Source organism: Castor canadensis, chromosome 18 (assembly GCF_047511655.1).
Source record: "Castor canadensis chromosome 18, mCasCan1.hap1v2, whole genome shotgun sequence".
Taxonomy (NCBI): Eukaryota; Metazoa; Chordata; class Mammalia; order Rodentia; family Castoridae; genus Castor; species Castor canadensis.
In genome coordinates, this window is record NC_133403.1 from 3,834,941 (window position 1) to 3,852,590 (window position 17,650).

General features: G+C 47.8%; 1 protein-coding gene across 6 annotated transcripts in view; it reads right to left on the minus strand.

Annotated features, from left to right (window-relative positions):
- Positions 1 to 944: 944 nt before the first annotated feature.
- Eif4enif1 (eukaryotic translation initiation factor 4E nuclear import factor 1) overlaps positions 945 to 17,650 on the minus strand; it is a 46,516-nt gene continuing 29,810 nt past the window's right edge. For 5 of the 6 annotated variants that reach the window (XM_074061415.1, XM_074061412.1, XM_074061411.1 and 2 more), the window contains exons 8-19: positions 14,305 to 14,440; positions 13,968 to 14,147; positions 13,231 to 13,460; positions 9,972 to 10,043; positions 9,215 to 9,398; positions 8,474 to 8,553; positions 8,023 to 8,165; positions 5,830 to 5,914; positions 4,636 to 4,768; positions 2,756 to 3,100; positions 2,318 to 2,479; positions 945 to 1,679 (exon numbers count right to left, since the gene is read on the minus strand). In XM_074061415.1, the coding sequence (XP_073917516.1) occupies positions 1,438 to 1,679; positions 2,318 to 2,479; positions 2,756 to 3,100; positions 4,636 to 4,768; positions 5,830 to 5,914; positions 8,023 to 8,165; positions 8,474 to 8,553; positions 9,215 to 9,398; positions 9,972 to 10,043; positions 13,231 to 13,460; positions 13,968 to 14,147; positions 14,305 to 14,440 (1,992 nt within the window). In that variant the 3' untranslated portion in view covers positions 945 to 1,437. The remainder of the gene's footprint in view (positions 1,680 to 2,317; positions 2,480 to 2,755; positions 3,101 to 4,635; positions 4,769 to 5,829; positions 5,915 to 8,022; positions 8,166 to 8,473; positions 8,554 to 9,214; positions 9,399 to 9,971; positions 10,044 to 13,230; positions 13,461 to 13,967; positions 14,148 to 14,304; positions 14,441 to 17,650) is intronic. The other variant, XM_074061416.1, reaches the window with a different exon arrangement.

Here is a 17,650-nt window from a genome sequence, read left to right on the forward strand (position 1 = left end):
TGACAAGGAAGCCTCGAATTGCAGTTTCGGCCCAATCTTCCTCACCCTACACCTACTACCGAAGGAGAGATGAGTGGAGAGGACACAGAGGAGAGGTGAAAGCAACAGTGTTCTGCCGCTGACACTCGGGACTGCTTTCCAACCTTGTCTTGTGGACACGAGGTGTTTGCTGAGGAGTGCAAACACGGCGTTTCTGAGGCCGAGGAACTGCGGCGATTTCAGGGCTGTTTCGGGGCATGGGCTTCGGTGACGAGTCTGAAAGCACCACGAAGAGGTTGACCTCATGGTTAAACCGAAGTGGAGAACGGCCTCATTCCTCTGCTACGTGGAACCAGAGAGCTCTTACGGCTCGAAACGAGTGTCTAGAACTCACGCAGAGAAACCGAAGCGTGAGAGGTAAGTATCGCTTCGGCTCACAGCCTGGCGGGCTCCTGCCTTCCCATGCTGTTTGTAGCTGACAGTGAGCGGAGAGATGATGCAGCACAGAGGAGACTTAACACGGGCAGAGCCTTGAGCAAAGGTTTTTTTCTTTTTGTGTGTGTGTTACTGGGATCGGAACTTGGGGCTTCACCACTGGAGCCACCCCCCCCCCCCCCCCAGCGATCGAGGGAACTCGTACGTGGAGAAATTAGACTTTAATGGATCGAGTGAAAGCTGAGCTGGAGAAACAAGGCCAGCAAACGTATGTAGTTCTGGAGAAACTCACATACATGATTTCCCAATAAACAAGCTGACTTACTAGGTTAGTTGAATTTTGAAAACTGAACACTTAGTAAATACCCAGCCACAAGGCTACTCATCGGCCTGAGCCCTGCGGCGTCCAGGCTCAGGGAAAGAGGCCAAAACTGCTTCCGCCTGAATCGAATCAAGGGCCTCCTGAGCCTCTGCACTCAGCTTCCAGACACAAGGGATTCTGGGAGGAAATAAACAACAGCGCCATTCACTTCATTCACACACTTAGCATATGCAACTTTAATCAAACAAAAGTCCCAAATGTACAAGTGAAAAAAATCCAAACGACTGACACAGCTTATCTAACACGAGCTACTTTATGTACAGCTGTAGAAGTTCAAAAAAGCTACCATCTACGTATGTACAAAAGTTTATACACAGGCCTGTACATTTTATTTCCTCAAACCCTGCGGTGCCACCTCTTGGTGAAGACACCAACACTTCATTCACATATCTTACAAAAAGAAAGGCCGTCCCCAGGATCAACAGCACTGTGCGTCCTGAATAAAGACCACGCAGGCTCCGCTCGATTGGTGAAGATCCTTCTGGGACGCAGACCACGCCAGGGGCATGAGTCCCCTAAACAGCTTCGCCCAGCGTGTTCCAAAGTAAAAGCCCGGAAACCAACCCGAGACGAGGAGGCAGAGCCCTGGCCGGGATGCCACCACAGGTCCAGGTGTAGGTGAGCCTGCCTGCCTGCCCTGCTCACTGGCGGTATTCCAGCTCATCCACACTGATGACCTTGGCGGGCATGGAGGGCAGGGGCTGCTGGAGGACGTCGGAGCCAAACCATTTGGCGAGGCCCACGGGGGAGCTGCTCCTTTGGCTGGGGCGGTGCTCCAGCTGGGAGTGCACGTGGGGCAGGCCCGAGCGGCTGGGCACGTTCTGAGGGGTTGTCTGCACGCTGACAGCGGCTGGCTGGGAACCAGAGCCTGGAGGATGCAGAACTGCAGAGAAAAGAAGGTTATCACTCAGAGCGTGAGGGGCGCAGCTCTTTACTGCCCCTGCCTCACCCAAGCCCTCTCCATGAGCTCCAAGCAGATGTCTTTTCAGAGGACTATGCTACGGTTTTCCTTTTTAAGATTTTCTTGGTGGTACTGGGTTTTGAATTTGGGGCCTTGTGAGCCTCTAGGGCTCCTTGAGAAAACTCCCTTGCAAAATGCCAGTTAACACTAGAGGACAGTACCTTGAAAAGCTACACTATCAGAAAGCCATCCCTACTGGGAGTTCACCCTGCACGGCTGAGCACTTCCCACAGCAAGCAGCCACATTACAGAAGCGCTGACGTTAGCTGCCCACAGGGCGGGCCCCGTGCCGAACTTCTGATGGAAACAGTCCTAGTCTTCTTAGAGGCAAAGGCCAAAGAAAGCCAAGGCACACCTGGCTCTCTGTCTCTGCAGGAACAGTAATCCGATGTCCTACAGAGGTCACTTCAACTTTTTTCCAGTTACAACCTCCCCCAGCAGTCTTACTAGGACAAGGTGGGGAGAAAGTGTGTCAACTCATCTCCTGCAGGAAACTGGTCCTAAAAGCTTCCAGCTTCCTCGAGCCATCTCAAGCTCACCCCGCCCGTTCCCGAGCCTACCTGAGCGCTGGAGCTGCTGCATCATTGCCAGATGCAGAGGTGTCCCGGGACGAGGGTTCAGGAGAGGGTGACTAGCAGGAGGTAAAGGATAAAAGGGCTGGCCCAGGATTGGCCCAGATATTCCTTGCAAATGAGCCAGGTCCATCCCAGGAGGCAGCACCCCTGTTGGAGAGAAGGAGTGCTGAGTAGCAGTCTTAACTCGGGTTACTTGGAAACTCCAGGTTTCTATACCTTCGCTGACTTGGAAGTTTATTCGGAACAAAGAATGCTCAAACTAGATCCCTAGTCTTTGAATGGATCATGGATCGGCTTGGGTTCACTGCCCACCGGGTAGGTGGCCAACTCGAGTAATCTCTAGGGACGAACACCTCCCACAGTGCAGCACAGCACTCGTCAGGTCCACTGACCAATGTCATTCACGCGAGGTCAGACACTCACCGGCCTGGAGCAAGCTCGGAAGGTGCTGTGGAGGTACACCCTGGGCCAGCATCCTCTGGACCAACCCTGGGTGAAGCTGGTGAGCAGGCCGAACGATAGGGACATGGGGGACGAGGGGAACTTGGTGGGTGGGGCGGAGAAAAGGTGTTCCTGGAACCGGGGATGCCAAGGTAGGCGTTTTTCTCCCAGCTGCTTTAGGTCGGTAATCTTGTTCTTTGGTGTAACGGTTGGTCTGGGACAGTGGGGTGGAACACGAAGACCGCTGTAGGGCCGCCAGTTTGGGATTCGTCGGAGGAGACAACGCTTGATCAGCACTGGGTATGGAGCTGGATGACAGCAGGTTCTCTGTAAGGATCCAGTCAGAGGATACTGTTATTTGCGAGCTCCCAATAATCTGGTTTCCCAGTGGTCCTCGCCAGAAGATGAACGGTGAGCCGAGGTCATGTGACTAGCAGGGTCTGAGCTTGAACTAGACCCCTGTGCTCTTGGGGCTTGACCTCGGGGCCTTCACCTTGAGCCACTCCACCAGCCCTATTTTTGTGAAGGGTTTTCAAGACAGCCTCTTGCAAACTATTTGCCTGGGCTGGCTTCGAATCTTGACCATTCCTCTCTGCCTCCTGAGTAGCTGGGATTACAGGCGTGAGCCACTGGGGCCCAGCGCCTAGACCTGTTTTAATGGTCTTTGCACCCTTTCCCAGAACAGTGATTTTTACTTTGGGTGGGGAGGGGAGGGCGTTTGCACGGTGCTGGAGATTGAACCCAGGCCCCCGTGTGCTAAGCAAGTGCTCTACCACTAAACTGCACGCCTAGTCCACAGCGAATCTTGACACAACCTCCCCTCCAAAAAAAAAAAAATCAAAGGCTCTGGAGTCCATAAGCAACACACGTGAGGAAGCCCACGTCCGTGTTCCTATGTTCCTCCCACAGGATAGTGAAATCAAGGTGCAAATTCTGTGCACCCATGGCAGAAAACTTAAACAGCAGCTAGTCCGACCCAAGCAACTGCACCGCCCCAGCAGGACCAACGGGATTTGTTTCCTAAACACAGGCAAAGCACCTGACCAAGACCAACTCTCCTGCACAGACCCTAGCTTACGAGGGTGTGTGTCGTGCCCGTCACACGTGCGTCTTACACACGTGTGTAACTCACAAAGACTGCGGCAGGATTTCTGTGGACTTCTTATACCCAACGCACACACCGATTTCATTAGCCCCGTAAGTCTCCGCACGCCGGAGAACCTTTCAGAAGTAAAACTGTTGAACGAAAGTCAGGTATGGTGGTTCACAGCTGTAATGCCAGCACTTGGGAGCTGAGGCAGGACGATTCTGAGTTCAAGCCCATCCTGGGATATACAGTGAGACTTTGTCTCAGAGGCAAAACTAACTAGTTGAGCGACATTAATATGCTGCACACAAATTATTTCAACTCTGAAGGCTGAGTAAGAATCGTGCCTGGTGTGGTGGCTCACCCTCGTCACCCTAGCTGCTTGGGAGGAGGAGATTAGGAAGACTGAGGTGGAACCCATCTCAACCAATAAAAGCATGGGTGTGAAGCACTGCTCACGCCTGTCCTCGCAGTTATGGGGGAGGTGTAAATACCAAAACTGTGGTCCAGGCTGGCCTAGGCATTAAATGCAAGGCCCTATCTCAGAAACAGAAGTCCTAAACTGCAGCTCACTGTTCTGAACCAGAACTCACACCACTCGTGGGTTGGTCAGACTTTTGAGCAACTAAGCGATTATAACCCAGTCCAGCCCTTCCCATCAACAGAACCATGGAAAGGCAGCCAGGGGCTGGCCCAGGGCTCTGCAGGGAAGTCGGGTTAGAGCCGTCAGCACCGGGCTGTCACACACTTTCTTGAGCAGCACACCCTACCATACCTTCACTGGCCTTCTGAGTATCGTCTTTACTGTCACCAGAAGCCACCTTTCCAGGTGCTGGCTCTTCCTTGCTTTTCTCTTTGCTCTCGTACATCTTGCGGATTACGGAGGTAGGGGTGAAGGAAGGAGAAAGCTGCAGAGAGAGAGTGTCAGCGTCAGCACGCTCTAAGTGCCTCCTCCAATGGCAAACCAGGCTCCTGTCACCAGGCCGAGCGTCCGGGTTACCTATGTGGTAGCAGAGGCCTCCAACACCCTGCTCCACAGCTGCTGGGGGCAAAGAAACAGAAAGGCAATGTCCCAAGAGCCTCATCCCTAGGGGCATGGGGACTTGCTTCACACACTCCCACAGCCCGGGACTAGGCTGTGAAGAGGGAAGAGCGTGGCCAGAAATATGCCCGGAGCACAGCTGCACCTTTCATCTGGGAAAGGACGGTTCAGAGACAACCTGAGAACCCAATCACTTTACGCGCTAATGTCTCTCTTCTTAACTTGGCCACCAGAAAAGAAATTATCTCCAGTCTCCTCAGCCACTAGGATTTACCATTTGTTTCCATCTATTTGTTATTTCGACTTCGATGATTTTATTATACACGTGCTTTTTCTCATCAACCCCAAATCCTCGATGGCAGAGACAAAGTGTAACTTGGGAGTAGAAAAGCTCCTTCCAGATCATCTTAAGGTGTTTGGTGCAGACACACATGGAACCCTGAAGCACGCAGTAGTTTTCCCCCTTATGTGTCAGTTTTGACTAAATCATATATGTCTGTGATGAATGAAATACTAAAACAAGTAATGCCAGTCAGCTGTAAAACTAGACTCATCACCACCAATGAGCAAACACCTGACCCTTGTCACTGAGGTCTCAACAATTTGTGGACGCCCCATATGACCTATGTCCAGCTTACCTCCTGTCGCTCACTCTGGTCCTCCCACCTCCCCACACCAGCCGTTCGCTCATTTTGACACCCTATGCCACCGTGTGCCCTGCCCAAGCTCACCTACCTACTGGAGTTTCCCAATGAGGGCTTCACCAGAACCCCAAGTTAAGATTGCCTCACCATGGGAAGACCTAACAAGTAGGTATGAAGGACTGAGGCCAGCATTCCTGTGGCAGGCATTCCCGGACACTCAGGGCACACGCAGGTACAAGGCACAACCAAATTAAGTCTTTTGTAGTCTCTAAAGGTCACTGACCATGCTTGTGATAGAGGCGGCAGGGGCTGGGGAAGAAGAGTTCCCTTGGTGCACGGGTGCTGGTGACTTCGTTACTCGCTGCTGCCTGTGAACAAACTGAGTATCAGTGACAGCCCCAAGCCACTGTGGGAGCCCACAGGGAGAACTCCCAGTCCTAAAATTGTAATAGTCAAGGAATTTGAGACTCAATTTCCCAAGCATTTAGTGTACAAAAGCACAAGCACCAAGTCCTGAGGAAAGACAAACGCTCTCAATAACCTGAGGGCAAACCGTGGGACCAGCCAGAGATACCAAGGAGGCACAGTGAGAACACGGGCGGTAGAAGGAACGACGGGAAACTCTAGGATACTGAGGAAGCTTCTTGGGGCAGAAGCTGGATTGAACTGGGTGTGACTGGTGAGAAGTTAAAGATGAGCGGTGGGTCAGGCGTTTGGGAAGGCAGTTTATCTAGGGTTGGAACAGAGTTTATCTGTGGACTATGCCAGTTGAGGTGGCGAGGTAGCAACATTGGTGAGCAGTGTCTGGCACGCAACTGCTGCTCCATAAGACACTGGCTGCAATGAAGTGCAGCTGCACACGCACACCCCACCGCTCTCAGGCCTCCCAAATAGGAACTGACTTCTTTCCTAATGCCCACCATCCAATTCATTCTCCCTTAACCTACAAAACCAGGAAACAGCACTGACAGACATAAACAGGTTGAGAAGAGAAAGAACTATTGAGCTTGCTGGCTAACGAAAGCTTCACTGTGTTTCAGCCACGTCAAACCTTGTGTTCCAAACGTGAAAGTCTAAGCACAGTCACTGGTTCTGGGGATTGTCTGAGTCACAGCAGAAGCCTAAACTCACACTTTCTTCCCAGTCAGAGAACAGTGGTGACCTAAGTGACAAGGGGGGTCCACACGACCTGCCACTTTATCCCTTGTGTAGACAGATTTGAGCACCTGCCCTGTGCTGGACACTGGTGTAGGTGCTGGGTAACAGCAGTGAACAAGAGTCTCTGGCCTCATGGAGGTCGCATTTGTACTGCAGGGTGGGAAGGGGAGGGAGACAGGTAAGAAAAAAAAACGGCTAGGGAAGGCACGCTTGCTGGGGGACACAACTGTACAGTGTGCGGGGTGGCTCTGCTGGCCAGCTGTGAGTGACTCACAGCTTGTGAGTCTGTACAGCAGTCATTTATCCCCATCTACCTCGCAGGGCTGACGCAAAGATAACCGCCCTCAGTGAGGAGCAGGCAGCAGGGCCGGGCTGCAGAGCGAGTGTAAGAGCGCAGCAGACTGGCCCTCCGCTCCGCATGCTGAGGTGCTATAGGCAGCATGCACTCGTGCCGGGCTCTTCCTGGTCAGTGTCTTCCAACAGTTAACAGTTACACCAGCTGAAGGGAGACGCTGAGGCACCGACACAGTAACCCTAAGAGTATCAGAACAAGTACTTCTGAGTTAACAAGTATCACACGGCAGGACCGCAGTGCAGTGTTCAGCGAAGCACACGTGTGCATGAAACAAGAACTTAAGGTAGTGATTACATTGAAAGGCTGGACAGCGGACACTTCTGAGGGAAGAAGGGTGTGTAATGGGCACGGGGCACGTGGAGGGCTACTGAGTAACAAGCAGTTGTGTCACAGCTACGTGTGCTTTAGGAAAATTTCATTTCATTTGATAATGAACAGTAATGATACTGCAACCCTATTTCTCCCAAACTTATGGCTCATTTCATTCTAGCACTTGTGAGGTCAGTCATTACTCATCCTCAGTGTGACAATCCCACATGAGTTTCCATCACCCTAAAAGCATGACTGCAGAGAAGGAGCTGCGCTACTTATAGTTGTAAAAGCGAAACAGATTTTCAAATCTATTTACTCATAACAAACTGTAAGGTAAATCAGTAAGTAGAATGTCTTCTGTATGACTAATTAGCAATCTGAAAAAAAATTACATTAAGAATCTGAATAAAACCATATAGGATAAAATTCTGAAGTCTCTGTAGAAGTTTACTTTTTTTGGTGGTTCTGGGGTTTGAACTCGGGGCCTGACGCTTGCCAGGAGGCTGCAGAATTCAATCGCGTTGCTTCCTGCACCAATGGCATCCACAGTGGCTGGAATTCCCACCATGCGCTCCCATAGGTGATCGCGTGGATGGCGTACCGCCCTCAGTAAATGAGCACGCATCCACGCAGGGAGGGCTAGGAATTTACCTGTTTCTGAAGCCATCTCTGGTTCTGTCCACCTGTGGCTTGCCAAAACCAGGCTGGTAGAAGCTTGCTGCCTGTACTTCGAGGTCGTGTGGCAGGGCCAGCCCCTCCAAAGCTGCTTGCTGTAACTCTAGCTGGCTCATCTGCTGGACAGAAGTGGCAGGAGAGGTCAGCGAGAGAGCTAGGGCAGTGAATGCATTTTCTACAAAGGTCTCCTTGTCCCTCCTAGAAGGGGACATCTTAAGCAGCAGCTGAGAAAAAGTAGATCCTGCATACTTGACTGAAGTCTGCTGCCCTCACTGACCTGGACTACAGTACACTGCGAAGCAAACCGCACTGTTCCACTGCTGCAAAACCACTTCCACGTATGGTAGCAGTGTAATTCTCCATCACACAAGCAACAAGGGTGAACAAGGGAGCAACAGATGGGCTTTGAGAAGAAGCTCAGCCTGACCTGGGCTGTGACGGGGCTCATGGGCTTGCGCGTGCCTTGGAATGGGTCTCCAAGTAGCTGCTGGGGTCCTGGTGTGAAACCTGCCAGGAAAGTTACAGATCAGTGCATGCACAGACAGTACTGTGTAGCAGGCAGCATTGTCACCACAATCCTGTTCCTGTGGGAGGCACTGCCTCCCTGGCTGACAGCCAGCCCTCTTCCTCTGTCCTCCCACAGTGCTCATGTGGACCTCAGAATTCTTGTTGGTGTATCCATCTTCCCTCCTAAGCTGTCACCTTTGTCCTTCTCAGAGCTAAGACCTCTCTGGGAGACAACTTTCCTAGGCAGGAATTTGGCCAGGTTCACTACGTCATCTACTGTGAAAGCGGAATCCAGCGCACAATTCTATTCTATCCCTGACTGTGAACAGGTGATTTCCAAAGCTGCCTCTCTAGGGAGGCCTGGTAAAGGCGAGCAGCCAGCAGTCTACGGTGGTTCCAGGATGGCAGAGACATAGGACACTGTTACAACAGCTTTCTGGAGGTGCTTCTTTCAGTCACATTAAGAATTGGCCACAAGACTGCACAACTGATTGCCTATCAACTCCAACTGTTTGGTAAAGAGCCATTATTCTCCAACAGGGTCTCGAGAGACAGACAGCTACGTGTGACAGCATTACTGGACTAGGGGTGTAACTCAGGACAGCACCTGTCTAGTATGAATGATCATGGTTCGAGAGCCGGCACTGCAAAAAGTAGTTACCAATTGGTGATGGTATTCTTGGGCGAAGGTAGTCCGCTGAGGCTGCTCGAGCTTGAAACACCTGTGAGATGGGAGGAGAGGGTGCTCTTTGGCCCAGTAAAGATGCAGCAGGCTCCAAGCTCCCCATAAGGCCACTCAGAAGATTGGAAGAAGCAGGTCTCGGAGCTGGCTGACCCAGAAGTTCCTACAGGCAGAAAAGCCAAATCGCTGTCAACAAACTAGTTTTTCCTTCTAGTCGGAATCTTGGGATTGTGGATTAATTTCATGCCTCACTGAGGGCTTGGTATGTGCACACGCAACACACTTTCCCGGATGTCCACTTGCCTGCAGTCAGTGCTGTAAAAACGGGTTAGGTGCTAAGTCCCACAGAGACTGCAAACTACTACTGTGTCACCTCTTAAAACCATCCTACCACTTTCTCACCCACCCTATTTTTTTTTGGCGATACTCGGGTTTGAACTCAGGGCTTACACCTTGAGCCACTCCACCAGCCCTTTGTTGTGAAGGGTTTTTCTTTTTTGGGGTGGGGGACAGGGTCTCACAACCTGTTTGCCTGGGCTGGCTTTGAGCCACAATCCTTCTGATCTCTAACTCCTCAGACCTAGGGCTACAGGCCTGGCTCCACCACCTCTCTTGAGATTGACAGCACTACTGAACTATGTCAGATAGCAGCAGTGCATCCTTCACTGACAGGCAACATGGCTCATTCTCGAAGGCCCAAACACACCACATGCACTGGAGGAAGACTGTGACGTACCTGCAGGATGTTCTTAGAGACGGGTTGGCCTGGAATCTCAGCAGGTGATATCAAATGGCTTTCAAGGTTTCGCTAAAAAAGAAAGAAAAAAAAAAGTCCAAGTGGTTTTAACTCTGTTAACATAATTTACAGATTGAGTACCACAAGAAAATGTCAGGCCTGCCCATTTCATTCCATATCAAAGGAATGATATCCAAGTTACAGAAAACTAACTCAGGCCAACTGTTCCTCTCTCATCACACAGGCCCCAAAACACAGGCATGGAAAACTCTTTACTCTGCTTTGAGATCCTCACAGTGCTAACTCTAGTCCTTTCGGCACTGTTTCTAACACTGTGACCAAAAGAAGGGACTAAGAACACGGTGAAATTGAGGAGCACTTACTTGGTAAAAAGCCATAGTAACAAGTTTTGAGAACTTAAAGATTTTAATTTTAAAACAACCCTTGCTGCACATTTTAACAAAGATTTCTGACCAAAGATGGTATTAAAAATCTAATAAAAACTTGCACCAGTGGCTCACACTGGTAATCCTAGCTACTTAGGAGGCAGAGATCAGGAAAACTGCAGTTCAAGGCCAGCCCAGGCAAATAGTTCTTGAGACCTATCTCCAAAATGGCCTGGAATTGTGGCTCAAGTGGTAGAATGCCTGCTTTGTAAGTATGAAGCCCCGAGTTGAAATCCCAGCACCAGCCCCTCCCCGACACACACACAAAAAGGGCAGGTACGGTGGTGCATAACTGTAATCCCAGCACTTGGGAGACTGAGTCAGGAGGATTTGTTGTTTGAGCTCCAGCCTGAGCTACATAGCAGGATTCTGTCTCAAAAACCCCAAGGAAACCACCAAAGGCTCGGAGCACTTACCTAGCATTTACTAGTCTCTGAGTCTGATCCCCAGCAACACTGCCCCACTCCCCCCAGTAAACAAGAAAATTTCCCAGAATTGTTATATTCCAGAGTTGTCATATTTCAGGAAATTGAAGCTTCATTACTTTTAAATAAGCTTTTCAGAATAAGTCTCACATGCAGGGCAACGTTCGAGTGTTCCCCTTTGCTCTCAATGTAGCAGCAGTTGTTTTGTAATCTGCCTTTGCAATCCCTCCCTGTATCCATCTCTCTCACTCTGCAGTGCTTTTCCTAGTATAATTTCCTTTCTGCTAGACAGAGCTGTCAAAGTCCACAGCAGAGCCCTTGGCTGCCCAAAGATACCCAACTGTTCTAGTGTTGCTTTTGGAACCGGCACTAAATGCAGGAGATTTTAACAAGCAGTCTCTTCAGATAGAGCCCTTTAATTACATCTAACTAAAACAAACAGACAGCTTCATACTACATGGCTTACTGTGTTTCAAGGCTACAGTCTAAATTCCATTTAAGATAGTTTAGATGGAACCACCACATGTTATTGTGGGATGAACAGTGTAACTGAACCTAAATGATTAGAGGCAGATGGAAAACAGTAAATGTAACACACGGCAGCCATAATTATAGACACTGATTTTAGAAGCAGGGCAGATGAAGCAACATGGGGAATGCCTGGTGTACTTAGTTCCTTTCTTTCCTGGCTTGAGTTTGTGTTAGCCTTTGGTTGGCACTTAAATTGTGACAAGCTTCCTGTTAGCAGGTGCTCATTCCTTCAGTGAAACTTCAGAGCACTGAAACCCTAATATCAAACTCAGGGTCAGCTGCATCAATATCCTGGGCTTGAAACTGCCTTGCCTCCATTCTTGACACTCACACTAAAAGAAAAAAAATCCAATTACATGATTTGACTGACACCACCACAGTTAACACCCAGTCACCAAGACCCAAATGCAACAAGAAAGGAGGAGTTTCCTTTGTTTGCAGTGCAGGAGACTGAACCCAGGGCCTTGCTCAGAGTAGGAAAGTGCTCTACCACTGAGATACATTTGCAGCTCTTAGTTTATTTGAGATGAGAGTCTCTGTGTAGCTCTGCTTTTTTTTTTCTTTTTTTGGTGGTACTCGAATTTGAATTCAGGACTTTGGACTTAGTAGGAAAGTAGTCTAGTCTTTCAGGATAGTCTTGAACCCCTACATATGATCCTCCTGCTTGTGCCACCATACCTGGTGACATCTGAAAGCATTTTGTAATTCCTCATATGAAAATAAACACTGTATGCACATATGAGTAAAAGATTAAAAAAAAAAAAAAAAAGAAAAGAACTCAAATACTTTCTACGAACATTCGCCTATAATTTGTGTGGTGCAGTCTGATACAAACAAAATAAAGCCAAAAACTCCAATAATTTTACTTTTCAGAGGCAGATGAGTCCTGGCACTAAGGACATTCAGAATAACGGTACCTCTGTGTAGCTGAGCAAGGTGAAGTCTCTCTAATAATTGCTGGTCCATTAAAGGCTAATTTTGGTAAGGCACAGTTACTCAAATTGACTGCTCTTCATACCTTAGCTACTTGTAGTTCCCAGACAAGGAAGAAAAAAGAGGCACAACTCAGTTTGGTAAATTTTTTTTTTTTTTTTTGTGGCACTGGGATTTGAACTTGGGCTCAAGCTTGCTAGGCAGGTGCTCTACCACTTGCCAGCCATCAATCTGATAAATTTTCTTAGCAACTTTATAAGTAATTTAGCAAGTAGAATAGGTCTGCTTTCATTGTATGTATCTATCCTGCTTCCCCATTACTTTGTATCATCAAGGGCCAAACTACTCTCTAAACAGTTATGACAAAAACCAGTACATGCAGTCACCTTGTAACCTAACTGTATGCTTTCAAGTTTAAAAAAAAACACAAAAACAACCTACAGCTTTTTCATCAGCACATTAACAGAATGCAACAGTCTGGAAAAAAATCCACCTTTGACACTTTAATAATTGTGTGGCAGCCAACTGCCTCATCAATAATCCTAGGAAGCTGGACGTAGTTAGAGTATGAAAGAAAGATTTTACTATAAAACTGTATTAAGTTATATGAACTTTAGTAGCTGGAGAACCAGAAAATTTTCTCTGGAGCTCATCAAAAGATGGCTTTATCTTCTTTGTTTTTTTTGTTTTTTTGCATAGTGGTGGGGATGGACCCAGGGCCTCACGCATTCAGGACAACACTGGAAATGGCCTCCACTCCCAGCCCAGTTTTATACCTTTTCCTTTTTAGAAAGCAGTTACTTAATAGCATATCACTAATTACGAAACACACTGAAGCATAAAGGGCCAAACAAGTGCTGAAGGATTTGCAGAAGAGAGGAGGAGGAGAGGAGCGGGCGAGCCGTGCCACACACTGACACTTACGGTGGCTTTTGGCTGGGCAGGCAGCGTCCCGCTGGCTTGCATGGTGCTCACGAGCTTGTTGAAGGCAGTCATGTCTCCATCCTTCCTGAGCCGAGTGCTGCTGACAGCGCTTAGGGGCTCCTCCAAATGCTCTGCCATGAAGGGAGTAGCAGTCTTCACTTGCTGGTCCACCTTCAAGCCTTTGAGCCCTGCTTCCACCTCCTCCACGGAAAGCACCACCCCTGAGTGTGCTGCAGAGTTGAAAACTGCTGGTTAAGCCAAGCGCAGGAATTGTGGCAGCAATTCTCTTTTGTTGTCATGGTTAAGGTAAAAGATAATTTATTTCATAATTGAAGTGAGGCTGTCAGAAAGGGCTGACACTGAAAACAGACAAAACTGAAAACACTTAAAATCACAGTTGCTTAATAGGAGTAGGCTGTTAACTCTCGGAACATGGCAGATTGGGGGCAAGGTTGCAAGCTGCTGGCAAGTTAAAACCTGGGACAAATAGAACACTTGTGGGGTTGTTGCAGTCAGGCTGCAGGTAACAAGGACATGACAGAGATGCTGTCATCATGGGCATGATCCATGTTAGTTTCTCAAAAGGAAGCTATTTGATAAAATGAGTCTTTTTGAAGAACATGAAACAAAATCTACCATATAACTGACCAGATGAAATAGTAAGAAAGAACCAATTGCCTTAAGACTAACTATTCCAACTACTTCAGATTCTGAAAGCAGAATTAATAAACACTTACAGCTCTCTTTAAGCTTTTCTTTGTTTGCAGACAGGCTGGAAAGAAGAGGTTTTAAATCCACTTTGGCTTTCTGTAGCATTTCTAAAATGTCCACTTTATTTTCAGCATGGTCTTCCAATGGTATAGGAGCAAAATAATTCCCCGAGTTCTGTCCGGGAGAGAGAATGGCTTGCTCCAGACCTGAGGTTGCAAATTGACATAGTCATAATTGGTCCCAGTAATGCACAGAAACTTATCTTCACCAGTACCACGAGGACACAAATTCAAACACCCTCAGGCACTAATGCACACTTGAAAGCTCAATCACACCCAGGGCCGGAATCTGAAGGCATCTTACCTGCCAGTCGCTCCAGTTCCTCATGTGGCGTGGACCCGAGGCTGCTTGACCGGCTTCCTGACTGGCTCGGGTTAGAGAACCACCTGCTGAACCGACTAGCAGAGGCTGACCCTTCTCCCAGGACATCTTCTATTATCTAGAGAGAAAGATGGAAAAAGAACTAAGACAATGGTTTCCAGGCAAAAATGGGTGAAGTGGTTCAAATGTTGGAAAAAGGTCATTTGCTTTGAAGCTGCTGGACTGAAGGTAAACAGCCTCAGAACCCGGGATTCTGACACTAATTTTCCTTCCCCTTCCTGGATCATTTCCGAGTAACTCGAGTTGGGCATAACCGACAACGTGCTTCCTAAGCATGCACAGCAAAGCCTCTATGCTATAAGTGTCCTGGTTTTCCAGCCTTTGCCTCATTAGAAAACCCATTTAGAACCAAGTGTTTTCAGGGAACTTAGTTTCCAAATCCAAATCAGCATTGGAGCAATAATGCATCCGGCCGCAGGATGACAAGCAGACTTAACAAGACGTCAGCCGTGGGACTGTTCTAGAAAACCCTTGGTTCAAACTTGGCGGTCTCCAGGTTGTAAGGAACGTCATGAAACTCAGTCGGGATGACATCAAAAGCCAAAAGGAGAAACACCAGCGCTCGTGAAGACCCCAATTCCACCCCGGGGGTGGGGGGGGAATCAGTGGCACATGCCTGTCGCCCCAGCACCTGGGAGTCAAGAGTTTAAGGGCTTCCCAGGCTACACAGGGAAACCCTGCATCAGGAAACAAGTGAGCTGGGTACCAGCGGCTCATGCCTATAATCCTACCTACTTAGGAAAGATATCAGGAAGATCGCAGTTCAAGGCCAGCCCCCGCAAAAAGCAAGATCCTATCTCAAAAATAGCCAACACTCAGAAAAAAAGAGTGGGTGGGTTGACTCAGTGGCAGAGCAACTGCCCAGCAAGTGTAACGCCCTAGTGCAAACCCTAGTACCGCCAAAAAAATAAAAAAGCCAAAATCCCCCAAAAAACCAATTAAACAAAGACAAAAACAGTAACCAAAAAATTGTAATTCCACGTGAAGGCTTAGAAGTATGGTATGTTAAGTTAGTTCTGTTTGAATTTAATGGGAGAATTTATAGGTGTTTGTTTTCTTTCAAATCCCACCTCCATAGTTTTGGCTTAATACTATAAAGTAACTTCTTCACAACAGTTATGTCTATTTTCAGTCCTTTTTCAAAACTCGATTTATGGAGACTTATGCCTGTGAATCCCAGATACTTGGGAGGCTGAGATCAGAAGGATCATGATTTAAGGCCAGCCCACGCAAAAAGTTCAACCAACTGCTGGGTGTGCCTGTCATCCCGAGCGACGTGAGAAGCTGGCTGAGATTGTGATCTGAGGCAGCCCAGGCAAAAAGTTCATGCAACCCCATCTCAACCTATAGTGTGATGGTGCATGCTTGTCATCTCAACTACTTTTGGAAATATAAAACAAGAGGACAGCAGTCCAGGCCACCCTGGGGACAAAAAGCAAAACCATATTCCAAAAATAACCAGAGATGTAGCCCAAGCAGTAGATCACAAGCTAGTAGACCACTAGCAAGTGCAAAACTCTGAGTTTAAACCTCAGTACTGAAAAGAATTCTGACCTATTACAAATCCAGTTAAATATCCAAACTGATCATTCTGCACAACAGAAAGATCCAGTGTGGAAGTCTGGAATCCAGTTTCTAGTCAATGGTCAGGAGGGAAGGTCAGATTGACGTTTTGTTCTTCTTTGGAAGATTTTTTTTTTTTTTTTATAATATATACCCAATTAAGTCAAAGTATTCCGCTTGAAAGGATTTTAATTCGAGATCCTTGATTTGATTGCTTTTGCAATTCATACATTTGGAAGAATTACTCAGTTTTAGTCATACTCTACTTGTTGACTCTCATACGTTAACCCTAAAGAATTCTGACTTTCAAGTGCACTAAATTTTTTTTTTTTGGTGGTACTGGGGCTTGAACTCAGGGCCTACCCTTTGAGCCACTCCACCAGCCCTTTTTTGTGAAAGGTTTGTTGAGATAGGGTCCAGTGAACTATTTGCCCAAGCTGGCTTCAAACCGCCAACCTCTTGATCTCTGCCTCCTGAGTAGCTGGGATTACAGGCGTGAACCACTGGCGCCCGATTGAAGTGCACTAATTTAGTTATACTTTATTGAAGTATAAAAGCATCACAAGTGTCTCACAGTGGAAGAATTTAGGGTTGTAACCAAACTACAACCACCTTGTGCTGACTGGGAGTTATAAGGAAACAGTTAGAAGCTACAGTTTCAAAATGCTTCCATGTTCTTCACTCAGATGCTTCTTCCTTAGGAGAAAAACAAATGTTTCAATATTCAAAAAAATTGAAATTTTATAAATATAAAAATGATGGCTCTGCATTTTAACTTCATTATTTTAAAGCTGGGTGTTCTGGAGATTTAAAGCGCATACCGACAAAGAACCTTCACCAGTACATTGTGGTCCTGGGAGCTGAGCAGGGGATTAAGCGCTCAGCACTGGAGCCATGCACCCAGCCCTTTTGATTTTAGCTTGTTTTCAAAATAGGGTAACCTGTTTTTGTCTGGGCTGGCCTCAGACTAAGATCCTCCTGTCTCCACCTCCCTACTAGCTAGGATTACAGACATGCCACCGAGCCAGGCTTCATTTCCATACTTTGATCAGTCACCAACTTTCCTTCTGGTGGATAAGCAATGTTTTATAGCTAAAGCATAGTTCAAGAGTAGAAACAAACTTGCTTTTATATTCACTTTGTGGAAATAATTTCAAGAAACTAAAGCAATTTACCTACCTATCAAATGTTTTTTGTTTGTTTGAGTCAGGGCTTCACTCTGTAGGCCCAAGTTAACCTGTAACACTTGATCCTCCCACCTCTTGCTCCTGAGCACTGGGACTATAAGCGTGTCCGTCACAGCTAGCACAGAAGCATTTTAAACCTCAGAAGAATAATCCTGTGACTGACTACAGAGCAGGCTGACTAACAGCAGGGCTTTGTGTGCACCACTGCAGGAGAGACCTAGACCCGCCACTGACCTGTCAGGGCATCCTCTGCTAGGTCCTCCTCAGCCACCAGCTGACAGAGGAGCAGGGAACCGCATTCTGATCAGCTGTCCTTAGTAGACATTAAAAAAAAAAATCTCTTTTTGCAGTACTGACAAGTGAACTCAGGGCCTCAGGCACTCTGCCACCTCAGTCACACCCCAGTCCTTTTTTGCTTTTGTCCTTCCTTGGATACAGTTTCTGGCTTTCTGCCCTTAGGTGGCATCAGACCAAGATCCCCCTACCTATGCCTCCCGGGTAGCCTGGCCCTTTAATTT